Raw genomic sequence first — 26,975 nt, forward strand, 5'->3', positions numbered from 1 at the left:
GGTTCTTCTGTTAAGATGCAGATGTGTGCTTTTAATGGGCTATTAATACCTCTGACAAAACCACAACCTGTTTGAAAACTGTCACTTTTCTTTTGTGTGCTACCTCCCCTTTGATATTGTAGAAAGAAGATAGTTTGGAATGAAGTATGCTACTGTCTGGGTTTTGCTCTTGTTTAAGTAGTTTGCTGGTGACTAACATTGGTATCTAATTAAAGCTGCTGCTTTCCTGATGTATCTCCTGAGAAATGCTGCCATCCAGGTAATTAATGTGCTGTGACTGTGCTGGCTCAGATACCTACATTTGAAGCAGGCTACTTCAGAGCATACTATCTTATCATTGACCTTGGGTATGTTCTGTGCTGGCCTCTATCTGAAACAGAATTTGAAACTAGACAGGCATCAGAGCTGATCCTGTGTGACAGTTCCCACTTCACTAGTGTTGGCACCATCAGTTACATCAGATAGGGCTAATGTATTGCATCACGTGTGAGGAAGGCTATTTGTTCTGTCATTCAGTCAGCTCACTGGTGCTATGTAGTGGGAAACATCTTACAGAACAATCAGAAATGACTTTTCTAGGGATATTGTGGTCAGCCTCATTTGATGTACTACGTGTCTGAGTAGAAACACTGCTGTAGCGTTGGCCTCCTTAGCGCTTGAGCTGTTGCTTTTCAGAGTACAGCTTCACTTGAGGTCTCGGCAGAGCTGCTTCCCACTTAAACAGTGAGTGCCTAGCCCGGACAAATTCATTGATCTGAGACTCTACCATTGCTCATGTAAGATGTGTTATTTCTGCAACTTCAACCTTGACTGCAAGTAAAGGAGTAGTAGGTTGGATTGGTTTTGCCTGTGATGTGGATGGTGCAAAGCTGTCAGACCCTTTTTTCCATTTGTTAAAGAGCTACTGGGATTATGTCTATTGAGCTGATATTTATGGTATCTGAGATGTACCTCAACCTTCTTTAAATATGTATGAAGGCTGCTCCGAAAGTAATGCCTCCAGTTTTATTATGTTGGCCAGTAAGGTCAGAGTTGAATGTTGGTCGTGTTGTGGCGAAGTTGTACTTCCTTGCCAGTATTCCATTACATATTGATGCTGTGTAACAGATGATAGCAGAAGGGGCAGTATGACAAAACTGTCTGACATGGAAGTGTATATCAAGCAAAGGTGTGGAATTCAATTCCTCCATGCAAAGGAAATTGCACCCACTGACATTCATCCATGTTTTTTGAATGTTTATTGAGACCAAACAGTGTGAATGTGAGCACAGTGAGGCATTAGGTTGTGTGTTTCAGCCGTGACAACAATGCCCTGAAAGATCAGCTGTGTTATAGATGGTCATGCAGTCTTTTTTGAGCATGGCATGCAGACTTTTCATCATTGCTGGTGAAAATTCATAGTTAATGATGGTGGTGACTATATTGAGACAGTGTTCCGTAGTTGAGAATTTACCGAAGATGTTCTTGTGCTCTTCGTAGTTTCCATGGATATAGGAAAATTACATTTGGAGTGAAGTACACATAAACAGAAATAGGTATACACACACTTATATGCATAATTGCCTCCAACACGATATTTTGGCATATACATTTGTCTCAGTTAAAACATATTAATATAAATACCTACCAAATATTCCGTCTCTCTTATATGCATATGAATATGCATATATGTGTAGGTAGCAATGATTATGCTTCATTTGAGTAAACATCACTGGGAACACCAAGCAAGGCAAATTCTTGTAATGAAGTATTAGGCTATAACCAAAGGACCGGTGAATATGTTAGGCATTTAAAAAAAAAAAAAAAAATTAAGTCTCAGGCTTACCCGTACACAAAATAGAGGTTTTCTTCAGTGTTTTTGAAGTTGTGCACGTTTCTGAGTTCTCAAAGCGTAGCATGATTGACAAGAGAAACATTCTTCACAGGGACCTGAGATATGACAGAACTGCAAATGTGTGATGCAGGAGTATGAAATTGGCCTGAACTTTCCATCAAGTCTAAATACAGATAGTAACCTCTTCTGTAAGAAAGGCTGAGAATGAAATATTTGCAGAAAAATAGCATTTCTACACAGTTAATGAATTTGTGAAATTAAGGTAGCTTTCAGATTATTTGCAATTGGTAGAAAGATCATGCAGTGGAATAACAAGTGTTACTTATGAATAGCCTGCCCATTTAATGTCATTTTGTGGTGTCACTATAAACTAAGACAGGTTCTTTTCATTCTGCAGCTTTTCAGGTTCTCAAAGGTAACTTTCCTCTAATATCATAAATGAGTTCTGTGGGAACATGGAGCACATGTGAGTCATCCTGCATCAGCAAGAGAATGCCTTCAACTTATTATTTCTAGGGGACATCTTGTCAGTGTTTCTACTTGAAAAGTTTTACATATGATTTTTTTTTTAACCTAAAGACACCATATACTGATCAGCTTTACTCTGCAGTGTTTTTTCAGTTGTGAAAAAACACTGCAGTGTTCGATAAGCTCTGTTTATGCCATGGAAATGGATCCCTCTTGTCTCTACCACTCTGAATTTGGCCATGTGATTTTATTATCCAACAGGCTGTTACTTTGTCTGACATTAGAACATCATGCCTCTGTCTGATCATGCAGTGCATAGGAAAGAACCTTATCGAGCTGGAGAAACAAGCATTTATTTAAACCTAGTAGATAACACTTGCACAAGGAGCACAATATTCTCTATTTATTATGAAAGCATACTCAGGCTAATACTAATTTTGTCTTTTAATTATTGAACCCAGTATTAATTGTTAATAATTAATAATTTCCTGCATGCTTTTGCTTTTGCCAGTTTTGTGGACTGGTTTGACCTGCTTCTGAGATTAATGGGGTGGGAGGAGCTATGGACCCATGCCCTGGGAGAGGGGAAGGAGGAAAAGCTAGGGAGACAGGCCTATAAACATCAGCAATAGGCGAAGGGAGTAAAAACTAAGTTACTAATCAGAATGGAAGATAACACAATATAATACAGTGTAATTGTAAGTGAAGGTAATAAATCAAATAAAGCAAGAGAGAGTCCAATACTGAAGGCTTTAATGCTGAAGGCGAGATGGGTAGGGAGCACACATGGCAGAGAGGAGCGTAAAAGAAGGAGCATCTCAGACTTAGGAACAGTTGCATCTTTCCCCTTCAAATGCAAAACGGAACAGTGACAGTCTTATGGGATATGTAGCTCTTCTCTGCTGAGAACCAGGTACCTGGAAATACTGACAATCCATGGAACTGGAGCATTAACTCTTTAACTACCAGTGCTGTATGTGATGTTACAATGTGGGATATTGATAACAAAAATCAGAAAACCGTGGCAGCTTGTAACATTTGGGAAGAAAAATGTTGTCTTTATGCAGAAAGCATGGGACTTTTATTTCTTTGGATTTACTGTCTAATATTACACTTGTGTTTCTCCCCCACTGCTAGAAGGAAATACCACATCAAGATTTGCATCATTAAGTACAAATGTGCAGCTCATGATGAATAAGATGTGCTGCCTCCTAGTGCGATTCCTGGATGCTTGTTAAAGATGTTCTGGAGGGTGTAATTAAGGAGGAATGGTTTGTATTCTCAGACAGCACTTTATGATGCAAGGAAATACAACCTATCACCAAATGTTTGGTTGGTTAAATCTGGTAGTGGAGTGAATCCCCAGAAAGCTTACCAAGCAGCAGATAAATATTAAGAAACCTGGAGAGAAAGGAAAAAAAAAAAAAAAAAAAACTCTCCATTGTATGCTCAGAATGGAAATAAAAGCAGGGCCCCATCAGCTGCCTGCCCATGATGATGGATTGAAGGTGCTTTGTGCAGCTCATGTCCCTGTATCTCATCTGTACCAAGCTCTGCTTCTCCTTTGGATTGCACTGACAGAACAAACTGTTTCTGCAAGGTTTTGCAGGATCTGTACAGCATGCTGACTGATGTACTGATGCTGAAGGTCTATCTGTTCTAATACCTTGTTTCTCACTGAATTCGGCTTCTCATGCCTACGCTCTGTAGCAATACAGAGAAATGTGATTGCTTTCTCTTTCTGGAGAAAAGTCACTTGAGTGCAACAGAGCAAGAGGGGAGCAGCAGTGGCCCTGGTCTGTACAATGGAGACCACTAAGGGGTCCAACAGTTGGGAGTTTGGGCTTCTCATCGTCATTTGGATAAAGATTTTATTGTATTTTTGCAGTAGGGCTAAGACTCATATTTTTTTTCTGTGAAAGAATCACCCGCCATCCTTGAAAATGAGCTGGGAGCACGAATCCTGACAGAACGGCAGCATTCACCTCGAGTCACTCCAACCTGAAGACTTTCGATAGGAAGTAACCAAGAGCTCGGGGGCGTTTTCTGAGCCGTGGGTGAAGCAAAACAGGTGTGCCAATAGCTTGCTCATACTGCTTCTGAGTACGGTGGTGATTCAGCCCCGGGGCGAACAGCGGACAGGTGGTGCCACGAGGTGACCAGGACCTCAGCCTCTCCCCTCCGCTTTTTTCCTATCCTCACCTCCCACCCCCACGTCACGACGCATAGCCGACCTGCAGCACACTCCCCCTCCCCAGCCGGGGATGAAGGCTGGGAGCCGCCCCACCGCCCCCGGTCCCTCCTCCCACCTCCCCTCCCCTCACCCTGACTCTCCTTCACACTCGCTGCCCGCCGTGCTGCCGTCGGGGCGGTGTCGGGAGACTCGGCGATGTGCTGAGAAGGGGCAGCTCCCATCAGGTTTCCGCGCTTCGCCCTCCTCTTTCCCTGCCTGCCCCCGCCTTCCTGCAGCGGCGGACCCAGCGGTAAGTGGTGGGGAATGCGTGAGGGGCTTTGCTCCCCCGGGGCTGGGCAGCAGCTGGGGTGAGTGTGCGTACAGGTGCAGGGGTATAGAGGTGCTTTTACCGCCGAGCGTTCTCCTTTGGGCACGAAGGAGGAAGGGAACGAGAGGGGAAACCAGCGGGTGCTGCGGCTGCCGTGTGCGGGAGCCGCTGGGTGCTATCTGCTCACGTCGCCCTCCCCTTCTCCTCGGGTAGTCCCTATAGATAGAGCTATTTGCTTGTAGGAGAGCCCTGTGCGTTTCTTTTCCTCCCTCCACAGGTGCCCTTTCTTTTATTTGGACAGAGCCACGTAGCCGTGTATTGCTTTTTTTCCCCCACGCTGCACCCAGGTGCTCCCACACCTGCTCTCGGTGCTGCCCATGGTGTAGCACTGGGGCACGGATGCTGCCCTTCTGATTGCCACGGGTTAGTAGCAAGCTGCCCACTGCCTTCCTAGACATCCCTTCCTCTGGCGGAGGGAAGGAACTAGCAGGCAGTGCCGCTTCTGAGAGGGGGAGGGAGAAGAGGGAAGGTCTGTCGTGATGGGATTGTGGAAGGGATGCTGACTTGGTGGCTTTAATTACTGTCTTTGTAGCTTAATTGTAGCGTGGGGCTGTATAGCTGCCACAGAACTCGTTTGCTAGCTGTAGTGCAGAGTTGTTAGCATTGCATGTTCTTGGCTTTGCGTTTTTGTAATTTTTTTTCCTTAGACTTGATACATGTGCAGGATCCCTTTGGAGAACTCAAGTACTGGCAGAGTGATATGAGCTGCACGCAAAATGAAGAGTTGCTGAAAAGCAGTGTTTTGTGTGTGCTCAAGTCCTTCTGGAATGCTAGCGGTTCTTCTAACAATAAGTGAACGTTTCTCATTTAGAAGAGGTGTTTGTGAAGTAGCTAGTATTTAAGATTTTCCTTTGAATGAGAAGGTGGAGCATCAGCAAATGATGGGATTAGATCTTGCCGATAGCAGATGAACAAACTGTCCTTTGGAGGAGATGGTGATGGGCAAGGAATGGGCTTGCTCCTTCCAATGAATGCACCTTCAGATGAGAACTGCGTTGTCAGTGACCTCTGTAGGTTTCTGTGGGAACTCCCAGGCCTTTTAGGGACTACTCTAGCCATGCTGCTTGACTTGCTATCTGTGATAGCATGTGAGAAGATGTAAAGGTGACTTGTGTAACTGAGCTGCTTGGTTTTAACTGTTTTTTCTATCTACACTACAGGATACAGGCAGCTATGTGTATATTGCTGATAGAGATGTAGATAGAAGTTATATAATATGTTGGTGTAAATAACCTATTTTTTAAATATTTTGATGTTCAATCAGTTTTAATGTAATTTTCTTCCTTTGCTGGCAAAAAAAAAAAGCTGAGAATCATTATTCAAAGCACTTTTTTTTTTTTTTTTTCCTAGTTTTGTGTGAAGAAATTCTTCAGCCATGGATGTGTTCATGAAAGGACTAAACAAGGCAAAGGAGGGAGTTGTAGCAGCAGCAGAGAAAACCAAGCAAGGAGTGGCTGAAGCAGCAGGAAAGACAAAAGAGGGAGTCCTCTATGTGGGTAGGTGGGCAGCAAGGTCATGCTGCTGATTAGTTTTCCCTGACAGCCCTGCTCATCTGAAAGAAAGAGCTGAATTCTCTCTTCTGTGAAGTATGTAATTGTTTACAGAAGAGGGTTAACCGCAAAGTAAACAGGATGGGGCTTGAACTCACCTGAGCTCCAGGTCTTTGAAGATTGCTGTTTGTGTGTTTGTTTGTGGTGTTGTACTGTCACTGTTTTGCTTGTTGTCACTGTGTTGTGCTGGCCGTATGTGGCTGCATTGTGGGGCAGCTTTTGTAGTGTCATAAAGGATAAGCTTGCCTGGTAGAAGAGGCCTTACAATGCAAGTTACTGGCTGGTGCTATTCGAGATGTTTGCTATATGGGAAGTATTTTCACAGAGTCCTGTAGAATGCCTGAGTCTAAAGCAGGATTTTAAAAGCAGAAACTTGAGATGTTGTTTCTGGAACTGAGTGTAAGAAATGTCAATGGCTTTTCCTGGAATAAAATGAGGGTAAGTGAAGAAATGAGCTTGTTTACTTTCTTCACTAAATAAAAATCCTCAACAGTAACATTTTGAAAGACAAGGAACAGACACCTTATCATTCAAAATTGACCTGATGTTCTATACTTACTGCACAGCAGTTAATTTCCTTTGCTTCTCAAAGAAGAACCTTTACAGTCACTGAGCTAGGGTAGTTAGTCCTCCAAGCAGCAGTGGAGACAATGGGAAGCAGATGTTAGTTGACTTATCCAGACTATGCAAGAACCTTGCATGAACCAGGGAAGAGGTTCTTTTTAAATCCCGCATTGGTATGTAGATGGCGTGATCATCATTTTCGCTTAGCAACTCTCAGGCCTTAAAATACTGTCTTGTAAATGCCATCGTGAAAAATGTCCAGGAAAAGAACTGCCAAGACCATACAAATAGGTCATTTCAACTGGAGGAATTCCGTATTTTTTGTGAAATTCAGTTGCATGGTAGTAGAATAGAAAGGAAAATAGATTCTTTTCTGTAGTTTTGCTCTTTTTTTAATAATTTGGCAGCAGGTTGTTTCTGTACCGAATTGAACAGAGTTCAAATCCAGAGGTATTTATTTTAAATGGAAGAACTGATATTTCTGTACGTCTTTCCAGGATTCCTTCTGCCCTTGCAGAATCCTTTGCAGTTGCAAGGGAATCCCCTTGCCCTTAATGGCAGTCTGTAACAAATTATTTCTTCTCCATGTAGTTTAGACTACTGATTTGGAATATATTCTTCTCCTGCTGAGCTGTAGCTGAGCTTGGTGCTCTTGCCAACAGAGATGGAAGTCAATTTGAAAAGTAGTTGTAAGATGAATCTATTTAAAAATGAGCATCTGCTCATTTCCAGCATCGAAATAGCTGTACTTTCACTGCACATCATGCTTGATATTAAAATTAATTTTAAGGATATGGCTTTATTTTAAAACTTCATTTTTTTGTTGATCTTGAGTGTACTTTTAGGGTCATTGATTTCTTTGTATTGGAAACCTGTGTTGTGTGCTGAAATAATCCTTGTCCCGGAGCTCTTCTCCTGATGGTAATAATGTCTGGAACTAGCTGTCCTCCCAAAGGCAAGAGATTTCCTGTTTGTTGTCTTCAGAGATATTTTTGCTGAGGCTGTGCTTCATAGGGCAGGCTTGCTGTTTATTTCATAACTGAAATACCTTGGTCAGCAAAGCCCTGAGCCATAATGAGGATCTGTGCATACAACTACAGAGATGTGAAGCAAGCACCTTCCTGCAGCAGATAAATGCTTTTCAGGAAGAAAGACCTATATGCAGTTTCAGTGATGCAGGCAGAAAACACTTCAGTTAGAGTTGCTCCTCAGAATTTCTGACAGGTAATGTGTCTGGGTGTATGCTTGGGTTTAGTGAGCCAAGGTTTCCATAGTTAAGTTTTCAAAATGTTGTACTAGGTAATGGACCCAAGTGATAAACTTGCTGGGTTATTGGTTCCTTGGGTTCTCCAGCTGCAACTGGAGAAGCCAGAATTAAAACAAGGAGAGTAAAAATCAGAGCAGAAACCAATAGGCTCAGCAAATTGTAGTGGTGTCTGGGGACCCCTGTGAGGGCTTGGTTCTGGCAGAGGGCAGCTGAAACTGGGTCACAGCTCTGTGTTCACTGCCTAAGCAGCGTGTTTAGGCTGCCCAGAACCCCTTCATTTCTGAGCTGGCGATGTCTCTGTGCTTCCCAAGCACATAGCAGGGGCAGCTCATCTCTTGAACAGCGTAACAAAGACTGATGTGATAATCTCTTCGTTCTGTAGGCTGATAATGATTGCAATCTGGAAGGTGGTTAAAAAAAAAAAAACACCTCTATAATCAGAGGGAAGGAGCAGCATAGGGTGTTAAGGATTCTAAAGATTTCTTTCTGCCTCTGTAGCTGAGTTTTCAGATACAAATTGCAAAGACAGATAGTGAGATTATTTGTGAAAGCTACCTGACGTCTTGCAAACAGTCTGACAAAATTAGGCTAGGAGGGACATGTTAATCATTTTTAGTGTCAGCAGTCATCTCAGTGGCATTCAGCCTCCCATTGCTGTTACAAAATGAGCAAGATTGAAAAAAAATAAGTTTGGTCTGGATTCCCAAGATGCTGTGGTCTTTCATTTAAGAGATAAATTTAGGTAGTAGAACTTAAGTAATTTGGCAGTGTAATTTAAGTAAAAAATGAAAATATGTGCCTTTCTGTCCAGGGAATGGTTGACTATTATGATAAAGATTGTAACGTACTTCTACATAGTGAGAATCTATTAACAACAGCTACTGTTTAGGTTCAAGTGTGAAACATAAAACTCTGAGGGAATCTCCTGGAGGATTAATGGGGTTCTTTTTCCTTTCCATATATGTCTTCCCTCCTACCATTCTGGGCAACCTGATCTATCTGTAGATGACCCTGTTCATTGTAGGGATGTTGAAATAGATGGCCTTCAGAAGTCACTTCCAACTCATAAGGATTCTATGATCTTTGTCTGTCTTACCAATACTCAGAATGTCCTTTAATACAGTCTGTAGTATGTTTTTATTATTTCCTTTTTTTCCGGAGTTCCTCTGCTGATGTCCTTCAACGCTGACCAACTGAAATGCAGTGGTTTTATCTTGACTTACAGAAGCAGCATCAGGACCTTTTTTTCTGTTCAAAGAATGACCTGATTGTTGATAAGGAGGGAGGACTGAGATATCATAAACTCAAAACTGGGTCTCCGTGTATCTTTCAAACGCTGTTGGTGTGAAGCAGTGAAGAAAAACGTGGCAATGCTTACCCACACGACTTTGAAGCCAAGATCTGTGACTAAGGATAATGCTCTTGCATGTGATCAGTGATGTGCTGCTAAAGGGTTCCTTTGAGCTCTGTGTTGTTACCAGGGAGCTGCTGTTTGTGCTCAGTTGACTTCTGAGTGTCTGTGCGGTGCCCAGGAGTGGAGGCTTCCAATCTGATCTCTCTAGTCATGATACACTATAGCAGAACACAGGAGTAGCTTATCAGGAGACAAGTTTGTGGCAGAAGAATTTACTGCCCTGTGTTCAACTGGCCTTAGAGTAGATCAGTCCAGTCATGACACATGTGGCAGGACCATCCAAATTCCTCTGCTGTACTTTCTTAAGGTTTTTTGTTTTCCTACAGTAATAGGTAAGCTTTGTGAAGGAGTTAAGGGGCTGGAGGTCCATCTGGTGGGATAGTGAGCTTCAGCACTCAGGAGCAAGTATTAAGATTTACCCTTCCCCTGATTTGGGCTTATGTGTCTTCACAACAAGCTCTAAGTGTCCTGAATCTCAGTAAAGGCTTGCTTGTTATGTTCTAATCATTTCTTAAAACCGCCCAGAAATGAGTGTTGACAAACTGATAGTGATGATTGTATGTAATGAAATGGAGAGAGTCTGTTGTTTCAGATAATAACATAAAGACAAAAATTGTGGGTTTGGTTTCCTCTGAGTGACTTGAATATCTATTATAATGAGGAAAAATATTGTACTGTGTGCTACTATTGCTCTTGATTAAAATAAGTAGGCATAGGTCAGTATCAGATTACTTGTCTCGTTTCTCTATTCTCCCTGTTGTGCTGAGTATAATGAGCTGATTTATTCATGTTTTGAAAATAGCAGAATGAAAGACAGGTAGTTAATAGGAGGAAGCAATGTGGATGATTGCTTTCATTCATTCCAAGCCAGGAGTTGCCCTAACAAATTCAGTAGTTCTATTTATAGACCTGTTCTGGCAGGTCCTAATGTTCTTCTAGATCCTATTGTAGTTCTGTCTGGAGAAACAGCTACTTCCATTGAAGTATGCGAGAGTTGAATGTTTAGCTCTAATGTATACTGTATGTTCTGGACTAAAGCTTAGCTGGTTATTTTCACAAATATGTTTGTTCTGTACGGGTCAGCAAGTTGTGCTTTTGCTGAAGAAAAATCTGGCAGCAAAAAGATCTGGCATTTCTAGACTAGCTGTGCTTATAGCAGAGTTAAGTGAATTAAGAATCAGTCTGTGGATGTTCCTCTGAAGATAAGTGCATTATAGAGGTCCCAAGGGAATTCTGTCATACCATCTCTCACCTTCATTCTTATCAGCTCTACGGAACTGCATACTTGTTATTCACAGGTTTGCATTTGCTAATGGCTCAGATTACTGGCAGTAACTTCAGTAAGATGAATGATATTTTGGTCAGGTCTACAAATGAATTTAAAAGTATGTTAATGTTGTTTAGTTAAGTTATGTTAAAGTTGTTAATGTTAAATGTTCAAATAGATTTCCTGTAAGACTAAAATGGTGTTTAGTCTCTTTGTACCAGACAGTAGAACCAGTCGTTGCTTAAATTCCTCATGTGTTTTTAGTGCTGTTCAGTGCTCGTGGTGATGCAAGATTGAGAATTGAAGTCCTAGAACAGGTCTTTAAATATTAGCACCTTGGATTCACCAAAATGAGTTCTTCTTCCAATAGTAAATGTTTTCCCTGAGAGAAAACAAACTGCTAATTTTGGAAGAGAAAATCAAAGTAAAGGAAGGTTTCTCAGGTGTTTAACTTGTTTTATTGTCTAAAGGAACAGGAAGTCATTTTACTTGATGCAACAACGTTATTTAATTTTGTAATGGAATAATGCTCTTGCTCATATATAAGAGCCTTTTCAATGCTGTAATCAATCTAATAGTGTCATAAATTCATGGTGTAAGCTCTACAAATTGGCACTAGCAGTGAACAGTATGCTTGAATGAGGTTTTCATGTTATTCCAGCGTGTATTTATATTACTTTCAAGGAATTATAATAAGTTGCTTTCTTCTAATGTATTTCTGCTGATTTACTGTTATCTTCTCATGTGTTTCTGCTAGTATCAGTTTGTGTTTATATATTTGTATATAGTGATATGCTGAAATTACATAGGTATTAGAAGTGGTGAGTCAAATACTAATTATAAAGTCTGAAATACTGAGTGACGTGTGAACACAAAAATAATGATGTATAATTTTTTTGGTAGTTAAAAAGAAGTCGTCGTCATGGTATTTTCACATGGGCATTCCAGAACTCGGCTTGGTCTTCAGGGTGCCAAGCTAAATTGTTTAAGCAGGTCTTATAATATTTCTCAGTGCTGCGCAAGCTTAAGGTTTCTGTTTGCAGAACCTTTGTTGATTATTCTTGTCAGTGATAAGGAGTGCAGTGCATTAGGTGAGCCTTGATTTTGACCCCGTGGACATTTTTATGTTTAAGTGCTGACTGCTACCTAATGTTTCCCTTTCAGATTGCTCTTTGTCTAAATCTAGCCATTCTAAAAGTTCCCAGTGAATTTATCTACTAAGTCTTTCTGTAGGCTCAGTAAAGCTTGTTAATTCCCTAGAAACCAAGATTTGAACAAGAGTTGTTAGAAGTTATAAGGATCTTTTGGGAACTTGGAGTCTGATCTTTGGAAAATGCATGCATGAGTTTCATCTTAGTATTAACATCCTAATGACTTCTGTGCAGCTGTCCCTGTGAGTTTGGAGTGGCAGACTTAATTAACATGACTGTTAAGACAATGGCAAGAAAGTCAGTAAGTACAAGGAATTAACTGCAGAAGTGCTTGCAGTATTATCATTTTTTTTTTAGTTCAAATAGTTGCTTTCAATTGACAGTTTGAGCCTTTCCCTTAGATGGAATTTCTGTTGAGTTAATTTGGAAACTGTGCAATAGTATGTATTCTATCTATTCATTCTACCTTATTATCCATCTTGCCTTTACCAGTATGTAAGAGCAAGTATTTTCAACTGAATATTGTTTGTTGTTTAGGTTCCAGGACCAAGGAAGGAGTTGTTCATGGTGTCACAACGGGTAAGTCAATTCTCTTAATTTCTTGATTAATTAAATTTTTCTCTATTAAATTTTTTTATTTCTTTGAATGCTCATGCTTCTGAGGGATGGTAAAATGTAGGAAAATTTGAGAAGTGTAAAGAAATGTTGATGTAAACTGCGTAAAGTTTTATGTTTTACAGTGAAATATTTAAGTGTAATATCATTGTATGTGAGGAGGATTTTCTAAGCAGTATTCTGAATCAAAGTCAAGCTATGCCAGTGTGAGCTGGAGGGCTAGTGAAAACAGATTTCCAAGAGAAGGAAATAGCTTGTGTTTGTAGAAGTAAGTATACCAAAGTTATTTCTTTTTTGTTCTTTGTTTATTGCCAAAATATTCTATGTAGGAAAGTTACAAGCATGGTGACATTGAAAATAAAAAAGCTTTAGTTTTCTTGTGAAGAATTTTTGGAAGCCTGGTGTGTTTGTCCAATTCTGTTTGCTTGTTATTTGAGGAGGAAGAGTAGTGGGATTGGAGGTGGGAGTGGAGAAGAGAAATAGCACTGAACGGGAGTGATGGGGAAGGTACGGTAGGGAAGGACTTGGGCATAAGTTTGAAGGACATTTATCTGCTGATTTAGGACCCTGTGGAGTCAAATAGGATGTATGCTAGTATAGTAGATAAGGAATTAATGCAACTGATGAAGGAGGCAAATAATGTAGAAGAAACCTCCTTTATACAGCAGGGACTGTAAGAGCTGGGTAGAAAAGAGAAACCGCTGGGAGGGTTTGCAGTTAAGGCCAGCAGTGGCGCCATCAGTTTGTCTGTGCAAAAGTCTTTTTGATAATTCACAGTTAAAGCCATGATGCAAAATGGGGGTTTCTCCTATATAGTTGTCAACTTAGCTCTGCGGCAGTCATTGCTGCTAATTGCAGTCTGTGTGATTATATCCATCCATTAAGCTGGTTGCCTCCAGTATACTTAAGTGTAGCTATAGTGTAGTGCATAGCTGTATTTTAACAGTCTGTGCCTGAAAAAAAAAATTCCACAAACTTAATACCTGGTTATTGGTGTTTGTACTGGTTCTTCATCCTTGTCTGAGAACTGTTTTCAACACTCCACTACAGGTAGTGACTTAGATTAGGTCTTACTGCAACAACAGTATGGGTGTGCCCCATCACTCCCTCCACTCTTAAAAGATGGTTGTGACTCATCAATATGTCTCCCAGGAGCTGGCTGAGTGGGAAGATAGGAGGGAAATAGCTTGTAGGAATGAAACATGTTTCAGAGTTTTGTTCAACTCATTTGAATTTGTCATGGATTAGAAGATGTTCAAATATTTTTAACTGCATAATCTCTCTGTTGCAACAGTACTTTCAAATGCTGAAGTTATTGCTAGCCATGTATCTTTACATGCATACTTCTACACTGAAAAGGAATGAATTTGCATTTCAAAGTGATTTACAGGGATCATTTATTATACAAATTGAAACCAGTAACCAATAATTTGAAGCAACTAGTAAGTGGCAGAATGAATGGAAATACTGTATGTATGTGAAGTGCAGGAAAACTTGAGCTGACCGTAATGCATTGAGTAGAATGTGTAATTTTATTCTGCAAAATACTAGACTTGTGGAGATTTGAAGAAAATGTTCAGTCAAGAAACATGCAGTATTTTTCTTATAAAAAAAAAAAAAACCACCGAACAATGCAAATGAAAATGGGAATAGGAAAGGATTTTTTTCTTCTACTTTTTGTACAGCGAGGTTATCACTGATCTGTGCTTATACAGGTTAATGCAAAGAATAAACTGTTAGACTTTACTTGACAGGAAATATCAGAACTCAAATGTTTGAGAAGTAAACCAAGTGTATATTTAGGAGCACAGTTGATGAGAACATCTCTGACAGGCCTTCAGAACTAAGCTGTGGGCTAAATAGATTTATGTTCTTTTTACGAGGCTTCAAATCTCTGCTTGTTAGACCTAAATTAAGGCAAGTATTCGGTAGGATAATTACTGTAACCAATAGAGGATTGCAGTAGAATAAGGTTTGGGGCATGTATATCCCATTTGATCACAGATGTGGGAACAATAGATAGCACTTGCACGCAAGTTAACAGTTAATTTTTTTACTAAACTGGGCTTTGAGAAACTTGTTGAAGCAATGATTTTCTGTAGTAGGCTAGCTTAGTGGGAGATTCCTTTCCCTCCATCTTTATCAGATATAATATATATAGTGAGACAGGAAATTTAAACTAAGAGAACAGATTTTTGACAGATTTGAAGATATATTAAATTTTGTTCTGCGTGATATATAACAGACTATAAATCAAAACAGAGAGAGAACACATCTGTTCTGTGCTGCGCCTATAAGTACAATGTTCAACGATATTACTGGGAATTTTAGACAAAGTTCCTCATCCACTTTATGAAATGAGTAACTCATAGCTTGAGAATAATGGTTACTGTGCCACAGTTGGCGTAATACTGACTCATTTCAGCTGGCTGACAGGAGTTTGACTGTTGAATAACAATGAAAAATGGGCAGAGGGCATGCAGAGGACAGAAGAGAGGAGCTGATGTAAAATCCTGAGAACGTCATTTCTAAAATGGAGCAGTATGGACTTGGTTGTATAAAAACAGAGGAATTGCTTAGAAATGGAGGGGAAGAGCAATAGAATAAAACAAACTCATGAGGTGCTGTTCTGGGAGGTAGAAGAGGGGAGATGAAAACAGATTTGGATTCACAGGATTGATTTTTTTCAAAGATAAAAAGTAAAGATGCTCTGAAAAATGCTAGTGAAGGTGTTCTAGAAATCAAATCTGTTAAATACGTGAAATTTGCAGTGATAATGCTGGTACTTCTAAAGGTCTGCTTGTCTTTTTTTTTTCCCCGTAGGATTAGGATTTTGCCAGTTCTGGTGATCTTAATATGTGCTAGGATGTTGATGTGAAACTCGAGATGCATTAACACATTTTCTGGAAAAAAAAGAAATTATTCAAGAGGCTAGAGACGTTTGAATGTGAAATAGAATCACAGATCCAAATGAAACTGTTTTCAGTTCTTTCCTACTATTTGAGCTCCAAGGTCTTGCTAGTTTTCCTATTTTTGATTATGTAAAACCCTCTGGTGAAGACACTGATAATCCTTAGAGTGCTGATCAATGAAATAACCTTTTCAGTTAGTGGCTTTCCAAACCCAGAAATTAACAAGGTTTAAGAAGTTTCCTGATTTAAAGTGTGGCCTGATTTTTACCAGCTTTAGTCACTTCAAGACATTGCAGAATAGGAATGCTGTGGACTTGTTATTTGTCAGGTTACCCTTTCTCAAAACTTCCAGAGGAAAAGTAGTGTTGCTTATTGACCTTATGGGGGTACTAGCTTGTGTATCTGACTTGCCTGCTTAATTGACGTGTTTATAGTCCTTTGATTCTAAATGTGTAGTAACGTGTGCATCTTACTCATCTCCCAAGAACAAGTGCATGGAAATGTGCAGCATCCAAGATGGGATGTTTACAGACTGTCCTAGTAGTCCAAGTAGAGCCCTGGTTTGTAAAAAAGCTCAAGGCCAGAAAGTCCTCTGCCTCAGTACTACTAGCAGATGTCAGTTTCCTGAAGTGAGACAATTTTAGCAGTTATCAATCATGGTCTATTTTTTTTTTGCCTAATTCTTTTATTTAACTGTTCATATTGGATAGCTTCTTTATATTCTTAGTCACAGGTATTCCAGTTGCATTCATTTTAATTGTCAGGTATCTTAGAGTAAATGTATCAACTGAAAAACCCACAATTTACTCATGGCTTCTTCATAAATGAATTTTTCAAGTACCTAGAGCAATCTTTTTGTCTGAAATACATATTTGAAAGTATATTTAGTAAGAATTAATTTCACTGATTCAGAGGAATTGTGTGGCTTTCACCTACTTGTGATGATCAAAATAGAAAAGAGCAAGTTCTCATTTTGAATTGTTCTGAATATTGTAACTTTATTACCCAGTTGTCTATGATGAGGGGAAACAAAACCTTCAATACTACTACTTTTGGTAGAACGTTATAGTCACTACTAGAAATTCCATTTCAATGTTAGCCTTGAAGTGGCTATTATATGTCATTCCGGGATCCCTTATTCCACAGGTGATCACAAGTAATCAGGCCACAGCACAGTAGAGCTCTACAGAAACCAATTTACTCTCTCAGCACTGTGATGCAAAGCAGATATCAATTTGTTAAAGACTTAACAGCTTAAAGTCATTTAACAACCTGGTGTTCAGATTAATTTTGTTAGTTGGTAGGACTGCTGCGTTCAGAATAAATTAATATGCACTTAATGCTTGTCCCTTGTTACTACTTAGTGTAAGCAAAAAAAAAAAATAAAATGTAGTACTGGAAGCCTATTTTGTTGTTTCCCACATGTCACTAGAGTTACATAGCTGAAGGCTTATGAAGTTAGAGCCTATTTACAGAATCGTTCTGGTAATAGGAATGTTGATAGTGTTTGTGTTCTTTAGAAACTGAAAAACGAACCTTTCCTACTAGCACGCTTACAAATCTGTGCTATGTGTATAGTTAGTTTCATTTATGTCAGTGGCTCTAGTTTCTGAATGACAGTATTTTTCTAAAGAACCAGCTTACTGGTTTTGTACCAAGTGTTAAGCTATTATGAAAAATAACAGGTTAGGAGTTTGTCAGCAGCTTTGGATGCCTTGAAATCTTCACTGTTTTAATTGTGTATATTTTTTTCTCACACAAAGCTGGTTAGAATAAGCATTAAATCATTTGCCTTGTCAGTAGATATCTATTATTCAGGTCTTTAAACATCGTACTTGGTATGAGATTTTACTACCTTTATAGACTTTGCCATTACTTAATATCAATCATGGCAATCTATGCAGCATCCCCCTCTGCTATATAAAGCTGATTTTTTTGTAAGCTGTTAAAGAATTCGAGTTTATCTGCAAAAAATAATTTCTTTGTATATACTTCAAAAACTTTCTGAAAGGTTAGCCTGTATATCAAGCCTGTGCTCATAAGGAACGCAGCAAGAGTTATGAATGCATTTTATGGGTCAGATGGAATTTTGATTGGAGAAAATACAGAATTAGTTAGAGTAACGAAGCTATGTGCTGGATATTCTTGAAGACTATTCCCTTGTTTTCTTAAGTGCTCTTTTTTCTGAATATCTGATCCTGTGACTTGAAGGCATGAGTTCACCTCATTTCTTTACTCTTAGAGGGTTTTCACTGGAATGCAAGTTGCTGCAAGGGAAAAGAGCCCTTGGGAATGAATGAGCAGAAAGAATCCAGTAATACTCTGAAAGGTAGAAGGTTGGCCGCTGATGTATATGTAGGCTAAATGAGTCTGTTTCCCTAAGGCTTTGAAATTAGTTACTAATCCAGTTTGCTTAGGCATTTTTGGCATTCAATCTTCTTGTAGTTTGTATGTTGTGGATGGAAGGATCAGCAGTGAGGCAGAAATCTCAGCAAATCAGGTAAAATGCTGTATTAGAAATGCTCTGGTCAAGCAGTAGTAGCTTTGATTATTAATCACATATTTTAAAAAAGAGAGGTAATCAAAAGCTTTTGAGTCTAAGATTTAAAATAAGAGTCTTCCATGCCAAGTAACATGCAGCAGGGTGTTTGAAATAATTTGAATGCATTTCCAAAATGTGCTATATGGAGTGCACTAATTAGGTATTACACTGTGTGTTGGGTGTAATAAGGGCCACAGATGAGGCTTGCTTTTACCTTTCCTGCTCCACTGTGATCAGATTAACTGAAGTAATCTTCATTACTGAAGATCCACTTGAGGCCCTTCTATGACATTGGGCTGCCAGTGATAAATATGACTCTGAAGAGCTCAGTAACCTCCAGTTCCGAAATCTGTAATGTTTTTCCATCTTCGGTTTATCCTTAGTGGCTGAGAAGACCAAAGAGCAGGTATCCAATGTTGGGGGAGCTGTGGTGACAGGGGTGACGGCAGTGGCCCAGAAGACAGTGGAAGGAGCAGGGAATATTGCTGCAGCCACTGGCTTGGTGAAGAAGGATCAGCTGGCTAAACAGGTTGGTTTGTTTATGCTTTTTTCTGGGTGATGAAGTAAAGGATGGGTGGCACTTCTAAATTCAGGGGCCGACTGAGTGATTCGTTTTGCCTCAGTTGGTAGCATGAGGGTTGGGCTAAACAAATGAATAACAAAGAAAAATGCTGATGTTAATAGCTTGCATTTTGACAACCTGCAGTATTTGAGAACTGAAGTAAACTTAGTAGTTTCTAGTTGGGGCCAATAGCTGTAGGACTACCATTATATTGAATGGGAAGATAACGTTTTTTTCTCCAACTAACTTGGGACTGAAAAGGAAGCTTCTAGAGCTGAAAGATAAAACAGGTGAATCTGAAGTTTAACACCACAGTTGGTATTGTCTGCAGATAAAAAGCAGAGAGGATCATGTACCAACCCACTGACTGGTTAGATACATTAAAGGTCAAAATCTAGCTGGACGGTCCCTGCCTTCTATGAATACAGTGGCATGAACTTGTGAATTTTTCTGAATGATATTGAACTTGTGAAATTAAATTTGCTCTAGCTCATTGCATTTGGGGGGAAAGAAACCTGTAGGTTTTTCTATTTCAGTAGAGGTGAACATTACGTATTTGCGCAGTCTCAAGATTTACTGTGGTTTTTTTTTTTTTTTGCTAATATACTGAAGTCATACTCTTCCACTTAAGCTAGACAGAAAGTGACCCTAGGCAGCTGATAGAAATGATGCTTTCTAAAATGCATTTAGTATTGGTTGGAGATGAAAATGACCCAGAAAAACCCCGAACTTTTCCTTTCATACTACTTTGTGTATGAGCATTTGTGTTTATAATGACAAAATAGAGTTCTGAAGAATACTAGTATTTTCACAGAAATATGGGTTTCATATTGATTTTTAAACTGAAGCTCCGTTGTGTATCTTTTCTCCATTTAGTGTCCAGAGGTGCTGTTAAAATTGAGTCCCTAAATGCTCTTCTTTATTCTCATGTATTATTATAGCGTATTTCTGTCTCTTACAAAGATTATTGCTGCTTAAATCAGGATAAGAAAGTGGTATTAGACTGTGGTAGGCATTCACTCCTCTGTGATAGATTGCCTGGAAAACATCTCACTGGTGGTTTTGTTCTTTTTCAAAGGAGGTTTCCCAGGGGGGCTTTTTAGTCCGTTTTTGCTCAAATATAAAGAAAATGTTGCTTTTGATGTGCCAATAGTTCTTCATAAAAGCTATTTTCAAGGTTTACAAATTAAAGTACTTAATGAACTTGCCAGGGGGACAAAGGAGTACGGACTGACCGCGGTAGTGTACACACTTAGCTTCTGGTAATGCTTATCACTGGCTCTTTGGTACTTAAGCACTGAGGATATCTTTTTTGCTGGTAGTTCTTTGAACCCTTTAATTGATGCCATAAATATCATTGTTGCTTTAATATGCAGCTGCCTATTAATATTGACCATAACTAATGCTTTTCATCTTAATGCAAGCTTATAGTGCTTTATAATTATAAAACATGATGCGAATCTCTATGGACTTTGATTTAGTTCTGTCCTGTACGTTATAATACATATGAGTTATGATGGCTGTAATGTAATAAAATCACATCTGTGAAATTAAAGAGCATCCACAATGTGATGTGTGTTATTTCATAGCCCCATAAATAGCTCTGTTATTCTGAACTGGTGCTTTGTTCTTGAGATACAAAAAAGCATTCATTTGATTCTTGATACTGTTATTTTTAGACTTTCTCAGTCGGCTACACGCATGGCTGTTCAGCTAGCTGATCAGTATCTACAGCTCCTCACAGGCTCTACTGCATCTTGTGCCTTATTGGACTTGCAGGAATTGAATAACCATTTCACAAATGTCATCTAAATCCAATCAGGTTAAGTTATTTTAAAGCCTAGTATATTTTGCATTCATGTGCAGTTAGGATATTGGATATGCCTTGGTTTTTCCAGTGATGTTTGAATGTAGGCATTCAGAATACTGCCCATTCACATGGGGCAATTTAGTGTCAGCATCTGTATCCAGCCTTGGAAGCAGGGGAACTCGAGAAATAAGGGAAAGGCCAAGGGAGTCGTACAGTTTAAATCTCAATGTAACTCTGTATATCTTTTTCTATAACAGCCTTTCCTAAGGTTGTGTTATCCTCAGGCTACTTTAAACTGGGTGTAATAGACCACAACTAACTAATGCGTTCCTTGAACTTGAGTGTGGCTAGCCAGTGCCTCTAGCAGGTGTGTTTTCTGGTAGACATCTATTTGGGATTGTCCTAAAGCATGCAACTGTGTCCCACTGTAGGAGTGGGTCCTTAGGAGGGCCGCAATGATCAAAGAGCTGGAGCCCCTCTCCTATGAAGAAAGACTAAGGAAATTGGGCTTGTTTAACTTGGAGAAGAGAAGGCTCTGGGGAGACATTGTTATGGCCGCCTGGTACTTGAAGGGAGCTTACAAGCAGGACTGAGGTTTTTACACTCTCTGATAGCGATAGGACAAGGGGGAATGGTTTTAAACTAAAAAAGGGGGGATTTAGGTTAGACATGTTTTGCTCAGAGGATGGTGAGGTGCTGGAAAAGGTTGTCCGAAGAGGTTGATGCCCATCTCAGGAGGCACAGAAGGCCAGGTTGGATGGAATCTTGTGCAGCCTGATCAGGTGATTGGCAATCATGCCCATGTCAAGGGGGCTGGAATAGGTGAACTTCAGGATCCTCTTCAATGTAAGCCATCCTGTGTGCAAGACATCACTTGCGTGGGCAGTGCAAATTACAAGATAGAGCCTCTAATGCATGAAGAGCAGGCACAGGCATCCAGCTGAGGCTACACCAGTCAGTGTGATTGCTGTGACAGTGAGTGACAGGGTTGTCTTGATAGTGCTAGAGTGCTAGTCAGAGAATTGTCCCAGAGCGCATACATGCTGGCAGAACCTCACTACTTAATGCAGCAAAGATGGTTTCAGTTACTAGATTTGTATTACTGTTAAAAGGTCTAATGCACTGAGTAGCATTTCAGTAAATGACAAAGAATTTGTAATATGATCTAGGATTCAGAAGTTTTCGTGTCTTGCCAGTGTGGATCTGTTAGAATTATTTGTAGTGTATATTAGTGTGTTGCACGAACCTATTGAAAATTGATAACTCTTTATAAACTAGTTGTAAATTGAAGACTAATTTTAAAATCTACTACCAATAATACTTGTTATTTGTCATTATTGTAACTTGTCCTGGAAGCATAAGAGAACAGTGTCTTTATGCTGTCTTCTTTCTGCTAAGAAAAGACAACAAAGAGAGATACTAGGGTATACTGATATAAGGTGTGTGTTATATTTATACTGTGCCTGCATGTCCTTAGGTCTGTGTATAGTGGCAGTGTGCTTCCAAAATAATTGTGTAAAAGGTGAAGAAAAATGTCAGATTAATGATTATGTTTACTGTACAAATGAACGTGTTCTTTTTAAGTTAAGAAAGCTGTGAAGTACTTCGAGTATTTCAATTTTAGCTCAGGGGGTGTGTGTGTGTGATATAACAACCATTGATTATTCGTTTTATAATATTGCTTTAGAACAAAATAAAAATTATCAAGTTTATTTCTTCCAAATAAGTAATTTGTAGTGGAAATGCTAAGTCATGGCCTGAAGCAGTGATTGAGCACCTGGTGGGAAAGCAGAGCCAACCCAAGGGAGCTCAGGTGCATGCAGTGTACCTGAGTGAGCATGAGGGGTGAAGCCAGGATCCACCCCTTCCTAGACCTCTTTTAAGGGCTGGCAGTGGAGGTGAGGGTATCTGTCTAGAGATCCCTGTATGTCTGGGATCTTCTGAAGGTAAGCAGCTTCTTTGGTTTGTTTCTTTGCCCACTGCTGTTGCATTTGAGCTAGTCCTCTTTGCTGTAGTCTAGGACTTTGCTTCTCTGGTGTCGTTGCTTCACTTTCCATCATGTAATTAAATGTTGAATAATCTATATTCATGCTATCTCTTGGTTTTTGGTCCTCTAGCATTGCAGGAGCAGATACGTTTTAGTTTTCTGACTTCTGTGATGAATAGTTGTATTTATACTGCTCTAACTGGGAAATGCCAGCAAAACTAACAGTCAAGTTCAAACCTCAAAATATTTGATGAATATTGCAAAGATTTAGTTAAATTTTGTGTTGAAGATCTTACTAAGGTACCTGGTAGCAAGCATCATCCTTAACATTATGCTCAGTATCTTTAAGTGCTAAATCTCTCTTATTTCCAGTGTGCCTCTTAATATAACACATTGCATTCTGAATAACACTTGTGAAAACAAAATTATTGTAGTAGATAATAGAGAAGTTAATGTATAAATCGGCAATTATGTAGCTGAAAACATAGCTTACTGGTTTATTTACCAAGTATTGAGGGAAAAGTAGGATGATGTTTAATTTGGGCATTAGGCATTTTTTCAATAATTAAGACCTTCTTATTTGCATTTAATGTGAAAATTACTATGTAAGAATTCCTAAGTATTCCTCAAAGAAGTGTTGATTACCACCTTTAGTTTAAAAGATTTTCTTTTCAGCTTTTTTTTCACTTAGATTTTGCAGTTTAAAAATGTAGAGATAAACTTAGAGGGTTTTTTTTTATGTATTTTCTTATGCTGAAAGATCCAAAAGCTTAGAACTGACTTGAGTATTTCACTAAAGTAATATGGACAAATTCAAACAGGTGCATCCTCATTTTTACTGTAACTTTCTGTTTTTATCTTTTTAATGTTTTGCGTATTTTTTTTATACTGTGTACTTAAATTTCCACACTATTCTTGAAATTTTTAAAGCTGATTTGAATGCCCTTTTTTTTAGAGTAACTTTACAGAATAAGTCTGATTGTTCCAAAGTTTGGTTTTAAACAATACGTCCTGACAGAATATTCATATTTCCTTACATTCTGACCATCTTTACACTCAGCATATCTTGCAGAAGACCTGGCTCATTGAAGAATGACTGTTCCACATCTTTCCAGTCTGTAGGTGAACTCAAAAATTCCAAGGAGAAATTGCTGAATATAAATATATTATTTCATCCTTCGGAAAGGGATTAGTGAGTTTTTCCACCTTTCCATTACATGTCGTGCTATTAGCTAGCTGACCCCCAAGAAAAAGCAGGGCAGTTAGTGTAAGATACATGAGACATTAACTGTTATTGTCTTGATACAATAAGCAGGTGTGTTCCTTTCTTCTAGAGCTTTTTATGAGGAAAGGTGACTTTCTGAATTAAGAATTTTAAAATAAGATTTCAATGTTAAATGTAGAAGTAACTTCTGCCTTATTAACTTACGGAGCTGGTGCTTTTCTGTAGGTGCTGCAGTCCAAGTGGTCTGAGCAGGTGCAGCAGTGTCTAATTGCTTTCTTTGGACTACTTCTCTCCATTAATTCTTGCCTTTTGTGGCTCTAATCTGAGGTCGAAATTGAGAATGAGCAAGTTTATGATTACAAGTATGTAATCTAGATCCCTACTGAGGCTGCCAAGTAGCCAGAGGGTCTGAAGTGTAGTTCACTGTAGCAAGCAGTGTCCATTCTGTCTTTGCATTGCAGGGAAGGTGATTTTTGGCTGTTAAGCGTGGGCCCAGTTGTGGTTTTAAGCTTTGTCTGTGGTAGCAATAGTAGCAGTAATCTGTGCTTTCAGAAAGCTTTTATTTGTGATAGAATGACCACCAGATAGTGTTCTTTAGGGAAGACTAAGTGTAATAGATGCATTAGATAAGTGGGTCTGCTCATGTAGGTAAAACTGGGCATCTATCAGATGGTACTTGTTTTACATTTCTATTTAAATTGTCCCTAATGAAGGGCATGTACTTTGAGATAGGGTTACTCTTCCCCTTTCCACTTCATTTCTTTATCTGTGAATAATGTATAAATATCTGCTGCAAAGCAGAAAGGGTATTTATCAGGATTTAGTGTTGTTTCCTTTTTAATTCAGTTAGATGGATCAAGAGTAGAAGAATGAGGGGAGAGATTAATCCCCAATAGGGGCTCTATATTGTTCATTAGTCAAACCAAACCACAAGAGGTTCCTATTAAGTAAAAGCATTTGTTAGCTTTTCCTTTGAATTCATATAGTAAGGTGGGGGAGTTCTCAGTAAACTGTGTCTGTTTGACTACAGGAGAGCTAGATTGATTTTATTTATTTTTTTTTTTGTCTGGTCCTTTCTTACAGGGGTTTGAACTCTTCTAATCTCAAGGTTACCAGTAGCATATTGAATAACAAAATACTTGTGAGAAGCTAATCCATGTTTTTGAAGCAAGTTAATACAGGAAACTTTTATTTATTCTAAAATGTAAGGCACCTATAGCTAGACAACATTAAGGTTTTGGATTTTGTGTACACTGTCATATCTCCCATTCATAACACTGCATATCTGTTCTTGGAGTAGGAAAGCTCAGGAATCATGGAGGCAGTCCAGAGGTATGAAAGTCAAGAATTGTGAACCTGATTGTGATCATGTATGAATGCTCCATAAGGCAAAGTGCATTTGATTCATCAATTTGTATTTTCAATCCAAAATTAACTGGACAGTTGCAATTGAAGCCACTTGAAGCACCTGGTTTACATGGAGATACCAAGAGGAAACAAGTGACATGGATTTACTTTAAATGCTTCATGTGTTGGTTCTGCATTATGGCCTTGTAAGGAGCAGTGCAGAGTGCTTACTGAAACAGTCTAATGTTTCGGTGCGATTTCATTTTGTGAAATGTTCTAACAAAGCCCACAGGAAACAGGCTGGGAAATAGGAAGGCCACAGAAGTCAGAAAAAACTGAATTAAAAAAAAAATACAAACGTAAATACCATATTTACCTTTCTTTCACTTGAGAAATTTCCTGTCACTTCTCAGCAGATAAATGTGCACCTGCTGGCAGCAACTTCTGGGCACAAGTAGTTCAATTCCATGTCAGTTTGGAACAACAGTATTTAAAATACTTTTGAGGTATCTAGAGAAATTTGCACTGGAAAAGTAAAAAAATTAGGAGAAATAGGTACTGAAATATGCATGACTCTAGTTAGAAGTAATAAAGTTTTGGTGTTTGATCAGAGTGTGGAGGTACTGGGGAAGTTTTGAATTGTGACCTCTGCTTGGCCTCTCTAGTTAGCAGAGAAAATACCTTTCCTGTTGTATGGCACATTGTCAGTGTTTTTCCTCTCAGGGGAAAACTGCAGTGTTTGGAGGAAGGTTGTGTTCAGTGATGTAGCCTTTCCATGTATTGACATCTACAACTAAAATAGAACTTGAGTTGTTTGAGGCACAGGGAGAGATAACTCGTGTGGTTTTATCTAGATGTCCTGGACTTCACTGCTCTTCATGAATTCAGAAACAACTATCAGTTAAATGTAAAGGCCTCTTGCTTTCTTCTGATTTCTTGCTGTGGGATAACATTTTAGTGCAGGCTGATATTCTCTACTTGATACCTTCACTACTGCTGACCATAATTCCTAACTACCCGCAGAAGAGTTAGGTTGTGAAGCTGTTGGGTGGCTTAATATTGATCTGTCATCCCAAGCAATTGCCTAACTGCAGATTCGGCTTTGAACCTTTAGAAATAAAGTACCTCATCCTTAATCTGTATATGCCAATGTCCCTTGGTCTCAAAGGATAAATGTATTCTGCAATATGAGTTGTACATGTCATTACAATACGATTTATAAATGTATATACAACAGAAAATTTTCATTACCTTTGGAAGGGGATGCAGAAGACCTTTCTTGTTGTTTTATCAGGAGAGTGACTTTGCATTTAATATGAGAGCTTATTTGTTTGCAGCCTGTGCTGCTTTCCTCCTCATGGTATTTACTCCAGTCTTTCATCCACCTCCGAAATCCTCCATCTTTAGTTTGCTTTCTGACTGACCTGACGTGCCCCCATAGCATGTTCCAGGCTGCTGTGTGCATATAGAGCTGTGCAAGTCTCTCAGACTCATCTGGCACCCGTTCTGTTTCATGGTGTTCTAGTCTTTCCTATGCAGCCATCTGTGGCATTTTATGTGCTGTTCATAGCGTATTTTTTTTCAGCTTTAAATAGTAGTCAAATCCATGTTAAATGTTCAGGAAGGTGCTGTTTACTTAGAGAAATGTGTTTAAGTTCACTTGGGGATGATACTCATGCCAACTATTCTTGTTCTTTCTTGCTCACTGTTGCATGGTAATTCTGATGTTTCAGATGGGAAATGGCTCTTTGTAGCCCATGGTAATTATGCACACTTAATAGCAGTGCTTTTGTGCAGCTTCAGGTACAGGCTTGATGAGCTTGCAAACATTACTAGGTTATAATAATTGTCTCCTTCTGCCATGTTTTGGTGTTCCTTTCCTCTGTTGACCAACGTATG

General features: G+C 39.2%; 1 protein-coding gene across 1 annotated transcript in view; it reads left to right on the forward strand.

Moving 5' to 3' along the window:
- The first annotated feature begins 4,672 nt into the window (after positions 1 to 4,672).
- SNCA (synuclein alpha) overlaps positions 4,673 to 26,975 on the forward strand; it is a 64,086-nt gene continuing 41,783 nt past the window's right edge. Inside the window, exons 1-4 of the mRNA XM_042812428.1 lie at positions 4,673 to 4,785; positions 6,214 to 6,359; positions 12,614 to 12,655; positions 18,529 to 18,674. Of these exons, the coding sequence (XP_042668362.1) occupies positions 6,239 to 6,359; positions 12,614 to 12,655; positions 18,529 to 18,674 (309 nt within the window). The 5' untranslated portion in view covers positions 4,673 to 4,785; positions 6,214 to 6,238. The remainder of the gene's footprint in view (positions 4,786 to 6,213; positions 6,360 to 12,613; positions 12,656 to 18,528; positions 18,675 to 26,975) is intronic.

Source organism: Centrocercus urophasianus, unplaced genomic scaffold (assembly GCF_019232065.1).
Source record: "Centrocercus urophasianus isolate 14NV4802_14NV808 unplaced genomic scaffold, USGS_Curo_1.0 seq_13, whole genome shotgun sequence".
NCBI lineage: Eukaryota > Metazoa > Chordata > Aves > Galliformes > Phasianidae > Centrocercus > Centrocercus urophasianus.